A 13,870-nucleotide genomic window follows, 5' to 3' on the forward strand; every position below is an offset into this window, starting at 1 on the left:
TACAAAAATCAGTTGTTTCTTTACACCAACAACAATGTAGCTGAAAAGAAAATCAAGAAAACAATCCCACTTACGATGGCATCAGTAAGTACAAAATACTTCGGAATAAGGTTAACAAAGGATGTAAAAGACTTAAACTCTGAAAACTATAAGTGATGAGAGAAATTGAAGAAGATACAAATAAGTGAGAAGATAATCCATGTTCATGGATTGGAAGAATTAATATTTTTAAATATTTATACTACCCAGGGCATCTGGGTGGTTCAGTCAGTTAAGCATACTACTCTTGGTTTCAATTCAGGTCATGATCTCATGGTTTCATGGGTTCAAGCCCGATGTTAGCCTCTGTGCTGGCAGTGCAGAGTCTGTTTGGGATTCTCTGTCTCCCTCTCTCTTTGCCCCTCCCCTACTTGTGCTGCCTCTGTCTCTCTCAAAATACATAAATAGGGGCGCCTGGGTGGCGCAGTCGGTTAAGCGTCCGACTTCAGCCAGGTCACGATCTCGCTGTCCGTGAGTTCGAGCCCCGCGTCAGGCTCTGGGCTGATGGCTCCGAGCCTGGAGCCTGTTTCCGATTCTATGTCTCCCTCTCTCTCTGCCCCTCCCCTGTTCATGCTCTGTCTCTCTCTGTCCCAAAAATAAATAAAAAACGTTGAAAAAAAAATTAAAAAAAAATACATAAATAAACTTAAAAAAAAATCCTTAAGGGGGCGCCTCGGTGACTCAGTTGGTTAAGCGTCAGACTTCAGCTCAGGTCATGATCTCACAGTTTGTGAGTTCGACCCTGCATCGGGCTCTGTGCTGACAGCTCAGAGCCTGGAGCCTGCTTTGGATCCTGTGTCTCCTTCTCTCTCTGCCCCTCCCCCACTTGTGCTCTGTTTCTCTGTCTATAAAAAATAAATAAATATAAAAAAATTTTTTTATCCTTAAAAAAATATTTATACTACCCAAAGCAATATACAGATTCAATGTACCCCTATCAAAATTCCAATGGCATTTTTCACAGAAAAAGAAAACAAAATTCTAAAACTCATATGGATCTACAAAAGACCTTGAGGAGCCAAAGCAAACTTGAGAAAAAATAACAGAGTTGAAGGCATAATACTTCTAATTTCAAATTATATTACAAAGATATAGTAATCAAAACAATATGGTACTGGCCTAAAAACATACATAGAATAGAATATGGTACAGAATATAGAGCCAAGAAATGAACCCATGTATATAATAGCCAACTAATTTTTAACAGAGATGCTAAGAATATACAATGGGGGAAGGATTGTCTCTTCAATAAATGGTATACTGATAACTGGATATTCACATGCAAAAAATGACATTGGACCCTTATCTCACACTATATACAAAAGTAAACTCAAAACAGATTAAGAACTTAAATGTAAGACCTGAAATAAAAATACTCCTAGAAGAAAACACAGAGAAAAAGCTTCTTGACATTGGTCTATGCAATGATTTTTTAAAAATATAACACAAAAATCACAAGGAACAAAACAAAAATAAGCAAATGGGAGTGTGTAAAATTTAAAGTCCTCTGCTCAGCAAAGGAAACAATAAAGCGAGAAGACAACCTATGGAAAGGGAGAATATATATGAAAACTACCTATTTGATAAAAGGTTAATTTCCAAAATATGTAAGAAACTCATAGAACTCAATATTATAAATTTTTATTTAAAAATGGGTAAAGGAGGGCCACCTGGGGTGACTCAGTCAGTTAAGTGTCCGACTTCAATTCAGGTCACGATCTCGTAGTCCATGAGTTTGAGTCCCATGTCAGGCTCTGTGCTGACAGCTCAGAGTCCAGACCTGGCTTCGGATTCTGTGTCTCCCTCTCTCTCTGCACCTCCCCCCCACCTCTCTCTCTCTCTCATAAGTAAATAAACATTAAAAAAAATTTTAATGGATAAAGGAACTGAACCCATTTTTCCAAGGAAGATACACAAATAAGCAATAGGTATAAAAAAAGGCACTAAATTTCACTAATCATGAGAGAAATATAAATCAAAACTACAATGACATAAAACCTCACAGCTATTAAAATAGCCATTATCAGAAAGATAAAAGATACATGTCGGCAAAGATGTGGAAAAAAAGGGAATCTTTATACATCACTGACTAGAATGTAAATATGTACAGTCCTTATGGAAAATAGTATGGAGGTTCAAAAATTAATACTAGAACTGCCTTATGATTTAGCAACCTCACTGGATCTATAACCAAAGGAAATGAAATCAGATCTCAACGAGATATTTGCATTCCTGTGTTTATTTCAGGATTATTCAAAAGAGCCAAAATATGGAAATGACCTAAGTGTCCACAGATGAATGGATAAAGAAAATGTGGTGTCCATATACAATGGAATATTATTCAGCCTTGATAAAGAAGTAAATCCTTCCACTTGTGACCACATGGATGAGCTTGGAGGACATTACGATAAGTGAAATAAGCCAGATGCAGAAAGACAAATAATGTGTGATCTCACTTATATGTGGAATCTAAAACAGTCAAACCTACGGAAACAGAAAACAGAATGACGGTTGCTGGGGGGGGGGGGTGGGAGAAGGAAATTGGGAAACCTTTGCCAAGGGGGTAAAAAGTTTTAGGTATATAAGATGAATAAGTTCTTTAAATTTATGTACAATTATGACTATAGTTAACAATATGGCATACTTGAAATTTGATAAGAGTAGATCTTAAGTTTTCTCACCACAATAAAAAAGTTAATGGTAACTATGTGAGGTTATGAATATGTTAAATAACCTATTACAGTGAAATATTCAGAATGTACACATAAATCACATAATCAAGTTGTACTCCTTAAATATATGTAATCTTAAATTGTCAACTATACCTCAGTAAAGTTGCAGAAAAAAATAAAGTTTATATGAAAAAAACAAAAGACCCAGAATAGCCAACAAGATACTGAAGAAAAACAGCAAAGTTGGAGGACTAACACTCACATTTCAAGACTTAGTATAAAACTACAGTATTGAAGGGGTGCCTAGGTGGCTCAGTCAATTAAGCATCCAACTTCGGCTCAGGTCATGATATCATGGTTTTTGGGTTTGAGCCCTGCATCAGGCTCTGTGCTGACAGACTGGAACCTGGAGCCTGCTTCAGATTCTGTGTCTCCCTCTCTCTCTGACCCTCCCCTGCTTATGCTCTGTCTCTGTCTCTCAAAAATAAATAAATGTTTTAAAAATCTTTTAAAAACTACAGTATTTGGAACAGTGTGATATTACAAAAATATAAATATATACATTAATGGAACAGAATACCGAGTCTATAAATAGACCCAGACAAATATAGATGAGTGATAGTTGACAAAGTATGAAAGGCAACTCAATGGAGAATAGCCTTTTACAAATGGTTGCTGGAGCAACTGGATATCCATATGCAAAAGAAAAAATCCAGACACAAACGTTACACCTTTCACACACACACAAGCAAAAACACACATATTCAAAATGAATTGCAGCCCTAAATGTAAAGCCCACAAAGCTATTCCTAGAAGAAAACGTAAGAGAAAATCTAGATGTCTTTGGAGTTTAGTGGTAAGTTTTAGATACAAACCAAAAACAAGATCCGTCAAATAAAAATTGATAAACTGGACTTTGTTAATATTAAAATATGTTAAGACAATGAAAAGACAAGCCACAGACTGGGAGAAAATAATTCCAAAACACACAGTCGATAAAGAACTTATAACCAAAATATACAAAACATATAGGGAACTCTTAAAACTCAAGATTAAAAAAACAACCCAATTTGAAAATAAGCAAAAGATCAGAAAATATATCTTACCAAAGAACACAGATAGCAAATAGGCATATTAAAAGATACTCAACATTGTCATTAAGAAATTGCAAAATTAAAACAAAAATGGGATATTACCAGAAGCCTATTACAATGACTACAATTTTTTTTAACTGTCAACATCAAATGAGGAGGAGGAGGCAGAGCAATATAACTCTTATTCATTGCTGGTCAGAATGCAAAATGGTGCAGCCTCTTGGAAGAGAATCTGGCAGTTTCTTAGAAAGCTAAACATAGTCTTACCACACAATGCAATAATTGTGTTGTTAGGTATTTCCCAATTGATTTGACAATTTATCACAACCTTCCTGAAAATGTTACAGCAGCTTTGTTCATAATTGCCAAAACTGGAATCATTCAAAAAATGGATGTATAAACAAAGTGTGTTACATCCACACAATCAATGACAAAAACAAATGAGCTATCAGGCCATGAAAAGACATGTGGGAACCTTATGTATATACTGCAAAATAAAAGAAGCTTTTTTGAAAGGCTATATATGTGTATGGTTCCAATTACATAACCTTCTGAAAAAGGTAAAATTATACATACAGTACAAAGATGAGCAGTTGCCAGGGTTTGAGGCAAGAGGGAGAAATCAACTGGTGAAGTACAAGGCATTTGGGAGTCAGTAAAACTATACACTGTATGATACTGTAATGGTGAATACATGTCATTATGCACTTGTCAAAAGTGTAATGTTTTCTCCTTTTCTTGATAGGTTTTCTTAGGGTTTATTCATTCTGTTGATCTCTCCAACAGCCAACTTGTAACTTTTTGATTTTTTTCTATTTTCTATCTGCTATTTCTTTGATTCCTATTTTTTTCTTTATATTGTCTTCCTTCTTTCTTTGGACTTGATTTGCTCTTTTTTTATTTATTGAAATGAAACTTTAATGATTAATGATTTTCTACTATATGCATTTAGATACACGTCTTTATCTAAAATGGTGTGAGCTGAAACTTGTAAGTTTTTAGGTGCCATGTTTCACTATTATGCACTTCAAAATACTTTCTAATTTTTATTTTGCTTTCTTCTTTGACCAAACATTGGGGGATTTTCTAATTATTTTTTGCTTATTCTGTCCTAGTTAATTTCCACTTTGGCCAACAACGATACTCTGATTTCAATTTATGTTGACGTGTGCATTATGGCTGGCATTTGATCTCTTTTTCAAATGTTTCACATGCACTTGGGCATAATTTTTGACACTTACTGAATGAAATGTGTCAACTGGGTCATTTTGGTTAATCGTTTTTCAAATCTTCATATCCTTACTGGTTATTCTATTTCTCTGCTGACATTATCAATATTTTTTCTTTTTGTCTATATTTTTAATAAAGTAATCATAGTTCTTTTAAAATCTTTCTCTGCTAACTCCAATACCTAGATCATCTATGTGTCTGCTTCTATAATATATTCTTACTCTTGGTTACCAGTTACTGTTTTATGCCTCTTCACATGCCTAGTAATTTATTTATTTGTACCATGCATTTTGCATAAAAGAACCATGGAGACTCCAACTATCTCCCACTAAAGAGTGACCCCTTTCCTTGATTAAACAGATACAGAAAAGTGGTTTTCACTTTCACCTAATATGGGATTCAGCAGGGTGAAGGAAAGGTTGCAAATTTAGAAATACTTGGTCCATCCCAGATTATTCCTGTTCTTTGGACATGGTCCTCTTAAGCTTCTGGTGGAACATGTTCCAGGTCTATATATTTTCAGTCCAAAGAGACTAAAGGAGATTCTGTTCTGTTTTACATTTAGCTCTTTATCCTCCTGCTTGTTACAAATATGGCAGATGTGTAGGAGGTGGGCCCTTCCTCTAGTGTCACTTTGTTTTCTGAAATTCACATGTTCACTGTGTTCATGCTGCCTTTTAGAATCCTTGATCTAGTTGCCTAGAATCCCACATGAAGTTCTATAAATAAGCAAATGTTCCACATGTAAAGGTGACCATATGTTTGGACTCCCTCAATCTTCTAAAATGTCATGCCAGCTAAATGGGACCATCAAAAAGATTACCTATCTCTTACCTCCAGTGGAGTTTTTGTATGGGGACCTGATTCTCAGCCCATAGTTAGAATCAGCAAATGGCTATAAGGAAGAAAATAGCCAGCATTTCTAAGTTCTGTTTAGAAGGGTTGCTTATCCTTGAGAACTAATAATAACCTAGTCCTCATTGCTTCTACAGCTATCTGATAAGTATAATTTATCCAGCATCTTCTACCTTTTGTAGTTTGAGTGTTGAGATGCCAAGACCTTCTCTATCCAACTTGGAAGCAGAAGTGCCCCTAAGTAATATTTGTTTACATTTCCTTTAAAATAGAGATTTTTCTGCCAGGTTCACAACTATACCTCAATACGATCAGTTCCTAGAACATGATAGATGCTAAGAAACTAGGTTTTGAACTTGAATTAATAAATAAATGGCTTATGGAAGGTCTTTGGCTCTGCTGAACACTCATGAGTCTGCAAATGCTCTACCATTAAGCTATACCCCCTACTCATAAGTCTGGATATGCAAGTATAGGGGAAAGATCTGGGAAGAGGTGAACCACAATACACAGTAGAGAAAACTCTCAAGGACAATCTTAGAGAAAAAGCAAAAACAAGATAGATTAAAAGAGACATGGGTGAATAAAGGCAGGGATATGGCCACAGCTCAAGCATTCTGTGATATAACCCCATCAAGCTCCAGACTATATTAAAGGTTAAAAACACACACAAAATTGTTGATGTGAGTGGATTTCCTAAGAAAGCCAGAGAAAAAGCTGAGTTTTACATCTGGATTGATGTGATCAAAAAGGAATCAAAATGCAATATGCAGGAGGCAAAGAAAACTAGAAGAGCATAAATAATCCCCTTTCCAACACATGTAAATAATTAGCAGAAACTGTGAATAGAAATTTAAGTTTCCACAAGTTGTGAAAATAGAGGTTCAGGTTAAGCTGAACTATCTCCTTCAGGGGCAAGAGAATGCAGGTAGACATATGAGTTATTCAAATAATATATGCCTGCAATTGGTCCAAAAAACCAGACATATCTAGGAACACCTCCTCACCAAATGTTTGGACAAAGGAGAATTCAGCCAAATAGTCTAATGAATAATTGGTAGAACAAGTAAAACCCAACTGTAAAGATAAATTAATATGTACACATCAAATCATCACAGTTCCTACTAGGCGTATAGTGCAAGTACTATAAAAAAAAAACCACCATTATCATAATGCAAACCTGGGTTCTATTCTGAAGAAAGGAGAGAAAGAAACACATGGATTTTTATTTTATTTCCATGTATTTCATTTTTATTTTGTCAAATAATTAATATGCTGAATACAACTTTTATTAACATCTTATGGAGAGGGTGAGGGTAGGGCCATGGCCAGTGAAAATATTTACTATGCACTGTAAATTAACTTTCAGCTGCATCAGGCAAAAGAGACCTATAAAACAGTACCTTGTATAGATATTGGATACTGATACCAGGCACTAAACCAACAGGGTCATCTTCAAAATAAACATCTCTAATTACATCACTAATTTGACTATCTTCTTCCTTCATAATGCTTGAAGCTTTACCAAACCAGTAGGATTTCTAAGAAAAGACCAAAACCATAATAATCATGATGTCAATGAAACATGAAATGCTATTAACACTTCGCCTCGTTTCACTTTGGTTTCAAGATAGGCTGAAGCAGTTTGCCAAACTGCCTAGAATTTGAATTTCTACACAATAAGCACAAAACATGTTATTTAAAATCTCACTGATGAATGGATAAAGAAATTGTGGTTTATATACACAATGGAATACTACGTGGCAATGAGAAAAAATGAAATATGGCCTTTTGTAGCAACGTGGATGGAACTGGAGAGTGTGATGCTAAGTGAAATAAGCCATACAGAGAAAGACAGATACCATATGGTTTCACTCTTATGTGGATCCTGAGAAACTTAACAGGAACCCATGGGGGAGGGGAAGGAAAAAAAAAAAAAAAGAGGTTAGAGTGGGAGAGAGCCAAAGCATAAGAGACTGTTGAGAACTGAGAACAAACTAAGGGTTGATGGGGGGTGGGAGGGAGGAGAGGGTGGGTGATGGGTATTGAGGAGGGCACCTTTTGGGATGAGCACTGGGTGTTGTATGGAAACCAATTTGACAATAAATTTCATATATAAATAAAAAAAATAAAAAATAAAATAAAAAATAAATAAAATCTCATTGTTCAAGAAGAGAAACAAAATAAAATGCACTTTAAAATGGCTCAGTGAAAAGCATTCTATCACTCTAAGTCAGATCTCTTTATTCGGCCATGTGGTATCAGACAGATCCCTAGAGATTCTTTTTTTTTAAATTTTTTTTTCAACGTTTATTTATTTTTGGGACAGAGAGAGACAGAGCATGAACGGGCGAGGGGCAGAGAGAGAGGGAGACACAGAATCGGAAACAGGCTCCAGGCTCTGAGCCATCAGCCCAGAGCCCGACGCGGGGCTCGAACTCACGGACCGCGAGATCGTGACCTGGCTGAAGTCGGACGCTTTAACCGACTGCGCCACCCAGGCGCCCCCAGATCCCTAGAGATTCTTAACATACTTGCAATGGGTCTGTGTGTTCAAAATTCTTTCTCACAAAAATACTTTAAAAAACACATTATTTGCCTTTTTAATGTGTTGATATTTTCATTGGTGGTGTAAAAGCAATGTTGGGTAAAATGGATGGTGCTTTAACACAAATCAAATTAGTAGCATAGAAGTGTACTAAGCAATCACTATCTTCTTTACCACTAGACCACAGTAAGTAAGTTAGTTAGTTAATAAATAAATCTGTCTCACTTAATTAGGTCTTTGATGAAAAAGTAAAATTAACTTATTAAGTCTCATTCCTTGAATACTATTTTTTAATATTTTGTGTGATGAAATGGGAAATATACATAAAGCAATTCTTTAGTGAATGAAAATATAATAGAAGCCCCGAGAAAAATTACTTGTGTCATTGTTTGAGTTGTGAACTAGTCACTTTTTTCAAGAAATACCCCTTTTATGTGAAAGAATGACAGACATAAAAATTACGGTTGCTCAGACTTGGATATCTAATAGACATTTTCTAGAAAATTATCATTTGATGTTATATGAAATGATGTTATCATCTCAAGGAAAAGAGCTGACAGTATTTGTTGCTGATGATAAAATCTGAACTTTCAAGTGAAAATTAGAATTGTGAAAAACTGATATCCACTGCTACTATGTAGACATATTGATATTAATAGATGTGATGCTTTGATAATGTACGATGAAATATGTCACCCCTTGGAAGATATGTATCAGTGAACCAATATTTTTCAAATAATCAAAATATGAGTTGCAAATTTATGAATGGTTAAAGATCTATTCAAATTGCAAGATACACCAATGAATATTATTATAAAACATAAGAAATGTTCATTAATGTGTTTTCGGATTCCAAACTTCAACTAACCACTAGAAAATTATCATTAGTCCAGTTTTGGTGAAGTACCAAAGAAGAATACCCAAATTTGTTTAACAGGTTACTAAAATATTCCTTTTTCAACTAGATATCTGCATGAGGCTATATTTTCTCCATATATCTTAAGCAAAACAACTTAATACAAAAGATTAAATGCAGAGCCAGATACACACTCTCCAATGAGAATTATATTTGCTACTAAGCAAATATAAAAGATATATGAAAAAATGTAGGGGCACCTGGGTGGCTTAGTTGGTTAAGCATCTAACTTCAGCTTGGCTCAGGTCATGATCTTGTGGTCTGTGAGTTTGAGCCCCACGTCAGGCTCTGTGCTGACAGCTCAGAGCCTGGAGCCTGCTTCAGATTCTGTGTCTCCCTCTCTCTCCCTGCCCCTCCCCCCTTCCTCTCTCAAAAATAAATAAACATTAAAAATTTAAAAAAAAACAAAAATGTAAAACAGGTCACTCTTCTCACTAATGTTTTTAAATTTTGAAAATAGTTATTTTTCACCAAAATGTTGACTTCACCATGTAATAGGTTTACTAGTGATATATTTAAATAAGTTGATAAATATTTTTTCAATTTCTCAGTTTTAATTTCCAAATAAGGTTAATATTGATAGATAAAACATATTAACCAAGGCTCTTTGGGGTGCTCAATAATTTTTAAGGGTATAAAGGAGTTCTGAGACTAAAGAGTTTGGGAACCACTTGATTTGAATTACAGAATGATAAAGAAGGGGACTGAAAATAGAGGCTAAGATATAGATTCTCCCCACATTTCTATGGCTTTGATTCTGAGTAATCTGGACTAACAGTGGAAAAAAGCAGATGGTGATAGACCAAAAATGGGACATAATTCATCCCCCTTTCACTAGACTCTAAGAACCACATTGGGGCGCCTGGGTGGCTCAGTGGGTTAAGCGTCCGACTTCGGCTCAGGTCACGATCTTGCGGTCTGTGAGTTCGAGCCCCGCATCGGGCTCTGTGCTGACTGCTCAGAGCCTGGAGCCTGTTTTAGATTCTGTGTCTCCCTCTCTCTCTGACCCTCCCCTGTTCATGCTCTGTCTCCCTCTGTCTCAAAAATAAATAAACATTAAAAAAAAATAAAAAAAAAAGAACCCCACCACATATTCATTGACGGAGATTTTTTTTTTCTGTAGAAAGCCATCTGATTCTATTATACATGTTACAAAGTTAACTTGTAAAGGCTTTAGTTCAGAAAGGATAAAAACTGTATTAGTACCATAAGACTGGAGCATCTTAGGGAGGGTGTTCAAGGTAATAATGTTCACTGTTTGACAAACTAAGTACATAAGAACTTAAGACAAACTAAGAACATAAGAAGCATTAGAACTTACCTGCAAAAAGAAATACCACGGCTTGGGCACACCACACTTCCCTGGAAAGACAGAATCTATATACCAGGCCATAAGCCAAACAAGAGAGCATCAAATAAAAGCATTCCCATAATATGGGCAAAAAGAAAGTCATCACTGGGGATAGGAAGTTATCCCACTTGACACCAAACTCTGAAACATAACAGAAGACAGTTACTTGAGGTGCGCAGCTGTGACTAGAACAAAGTTATCCAGCTGCTTCATAATTAAACAAAAAAATGCATTGGTGTTCTCTGGAGACAGGTACTGTCTATTTGCTATATGCCAATACTTTAAAATTTCGGGCTGTCCAAGAGGATAATGAAATAAGCAATGATACAGTGGGCTTCTTCCTACAGCCAAACTCAACTAAGACTTAGTGACTGAAACAAAAATAAACAATCACAAAAAGTCCATAAAATAAGCTTTAAAGCCATAAACAGGCCTACTGGTTGGGATGGTGGCCCTATTCCTCCATTCTCTTTCATGTGAATCTCCAATGAAATAATCAACCAGATATACAAATTTGGAAATACATTCATAAATATAAAAATAAGGTTTGTCTTCTAGTTTCTGGTCTGGCATGTAAGGAGCTTAGGAATCACCCCCATCCTAACAAAAAGTAAGAGGATGAACTGAAAAATCAACCATTCTTTTTAGATCCATCAGACACGTGAGGTCACAGGGCAAACCTCTGCCTCCACACCTGGAGAGACAGGCAGATAACAGAATTTAATGAAACAGAAACACTGAGCAGAAACGTCCAAGGGAACCAGAACTGGGGTAGGAAAACCTGAACAGTGATTGATGAATTGCCGAGGCCCAGGGTGGGCCAGGCTGAGAGTTAAAAACTCCAGGGGATCAAGTCATGGAAGGTTCCCCAACTGTGAGGTTTTTTTTTTTTTTTTTAATTTTTTTTTCAACGTTTTTTATTTATTTTGGGACAGAGAGAGACAGAGCATGAACGGGGGAGGGGCAGAGAGAGAGGGAGACACAGAATCTAAAACAGGCTCCAGGCTCTGAGCCATCAGCCCAGAGCCCGACGCGGGGCTCGAACTCACGGAGCGCGAGATCGTGACCTGGCTGAAGTCGGACGCTTAACCGACTGCGCCACCCAGGCGCCCCTCCCCAACTGTGGGTTTTATCTGTAGGAGCCTGCCAGTTCCTCACAGGTAATTATCAGAGAAAAATCCCCTCGTGCTTTTAAGAGGGAGAGGCAAAAAAGGAGCCATTTGGAAATGTGCCTGAGCATTCCTTTTTTTTTTTTTTTTTAAGTTTATTTATTTTGAGAGAGAGAGAGAGAGAGAGAGAGAGAGAATGAGTGGGAGAGGGGCACAGAGAGAGAGAATCCCAAGCAGGCTCTGACAGCACAGAGCCCAACACAGGACTCGATTCCACTAACCCTAAGATCATGACCTGAGCCAAGACCAAGAGTCTCGGCTAACTGACTGAGCCTCTCAGGCACCACTCCCCTCCCCCCCCCCAAGCATTCCGTTCTTAACCAGGCCTTCCTTCATGAGAAACGATTTTATCAGAGCCTAACTTGCCTAGGGGAAGGGAAATACCTAACTCTAGCCCCTCTAGCCTTCCTGTCCCATCTAAGCAGGGGAAAAACTATGCACCTGACCTCTACATCAGGAAAGGCCTATTTACTGCGGTTCCTTTTACCCAGTACCTCATATCCACCTTTTAACAAAAACTTACAAGGCATACTGAAGGGCAAAGAACACAGTTTGAAGAGAATGACCAAGCATAGAATCAGACTTCAATTTGACAATGATGTTGGGATTATCAGGCCAGGAATTTTTTAAAAACTGTGATTAACACTGTAAGTGCTTTAATGGAAGAGGCATACAACACATAAGAGCAGATGGATAACCTATGCGGAGAGATGGAAATTCTAAGAAAGAAGAAAAAGAAATGCCAGAGTCCTTGGTGAGCTACAGAGGAGGTTGTGGCAGGAACACCGATGGAGAGGAAGGCAGGAGAGGAAGAGCCTGGGAAGCCACAGCTGGCTACAGACTATGAAGTAACAGGGGAAAGTTCCAGTCATGGTGCTGGGAAATGCCCAGCTGAAGGGCAAGCTGCAGACTTCCAAACAAAGCCTGTACAGACCTCCAAGTCTGGGCATGGGAGTCAGATAACAAAGAAAGAAAGCATTCGCCATATTCATCCGACTTGGATCAAGTATGCCCAAACAAAAGAAACTTTCAATTCTTGCTCCAGAGACCCTGTCAGTGGCAGAAGGGATACACCAACATCAGCAGAACCAAACTCCTTCAAGAAAGGATAGCAGGGTTTCCTGATAACCAAAAGCTATGGAAGTGAAATATAAAATCTCTTCTTGGAAAGGTCCATGACCAGGGCACCTGGGTGGCTCAGTCGGCTAAGCAACCGACTTTAGCTCAGGTCATGATCTCACCATTCGTGAGTTCAAGCCCCGCGTCGGGCTCTTTGCTGACAGCTTGGAGCCTGGAGCCTGCTTCAGATTCTGTGTTTCCCTCTCTCTGTGCTCTCCTCTGCTCGTGCTCTGTCTCTCAATAATAAATAAACGTTAAAAAAAAAAATTAAAAAAAAAAAAAAAAAAGGAAAGGTCCATGACCAAGATAATTAAAATGACCTGTTATGAAATCAGGGTGTGAGGAGGGTATAAAGTTAAAAGGAGCAGTTTCCTGTGTACAAGACTATCTTTTATCTCTGGAGCCACTTTTTAAAGTTTGAATGCTACACAAATATGTAAGAGTTTTGAAACTAGAGGTGATAAATGTTTTATATACAGATTTCAAGACATTTGCTAATTTTACAGTTTCACATGATTCATTTACAAAGGTTACATATTATAAAGAGAACAGAAATGGTACCTTTTTAAGAATTGTTTTTTGGTGTTTTTTTTTTTTTTTTTAAGACACAACTACTGGCACATTGAGTGGAAAGCAAAAAGTTACTATTTAAAGTGCAAGCAATTACTCCTTAATGTAACCCCCTCATTAGCTAAACTATCTGGCTCCCGGGAACTACCTTATAAGGAAAGAATACTGTATTGAGAGGAAAATGTTACTGAACTATCGGCTAAGAGTAAATTCGGTAAATTCTGATAATATTAAAATAAAGCTTTTTTTTTTCCTTATGGGCATTTGTTTTCTTTTAAGTCATCATAAACTAGGTATTGCCTTGCTT

General features: G+C 37.0%; 1 protein-coding gene across 1 annotated transcript; it reads left to right on the plus strand.

Annotated features, from left to right (window-relative positions):
* The first annotated feature begins 12,662 nt into the window (after positions 1 to 12,662).
* Positions 12,663 to 12,986, plus strand: LOC147573073 (PEST proteolytic signal-containing nuclear protein-like). The gene has a single exon (XM_086692806.1). It carries the CDS (start codon positions 12,663 to 12,665, stop codon positions 12,984 to 12,986), a length of 324 nt encoding a protein of 107 aa, XP_086548932.1.
* The last annotated feature ends 884 nt before the right edge of the window (positions 12,987 to 13,870 follow it).

The sequence above is a fragment of the Puma concolor genome, chromosome E3 (assembly GCF_028749965.1).
Source record: "Puma concolor isolate L17-30 chromosome E3, mPumCon1.1.hap2, whole genome shotgun sequence".
In the NCBI taxonomy this organism is placed as follows: domain Eukaryota; kingdom Metazoa; phylum Chordata; class Mammalia; order Carnivora; family Felidae; genus Puma; species Puma concolor.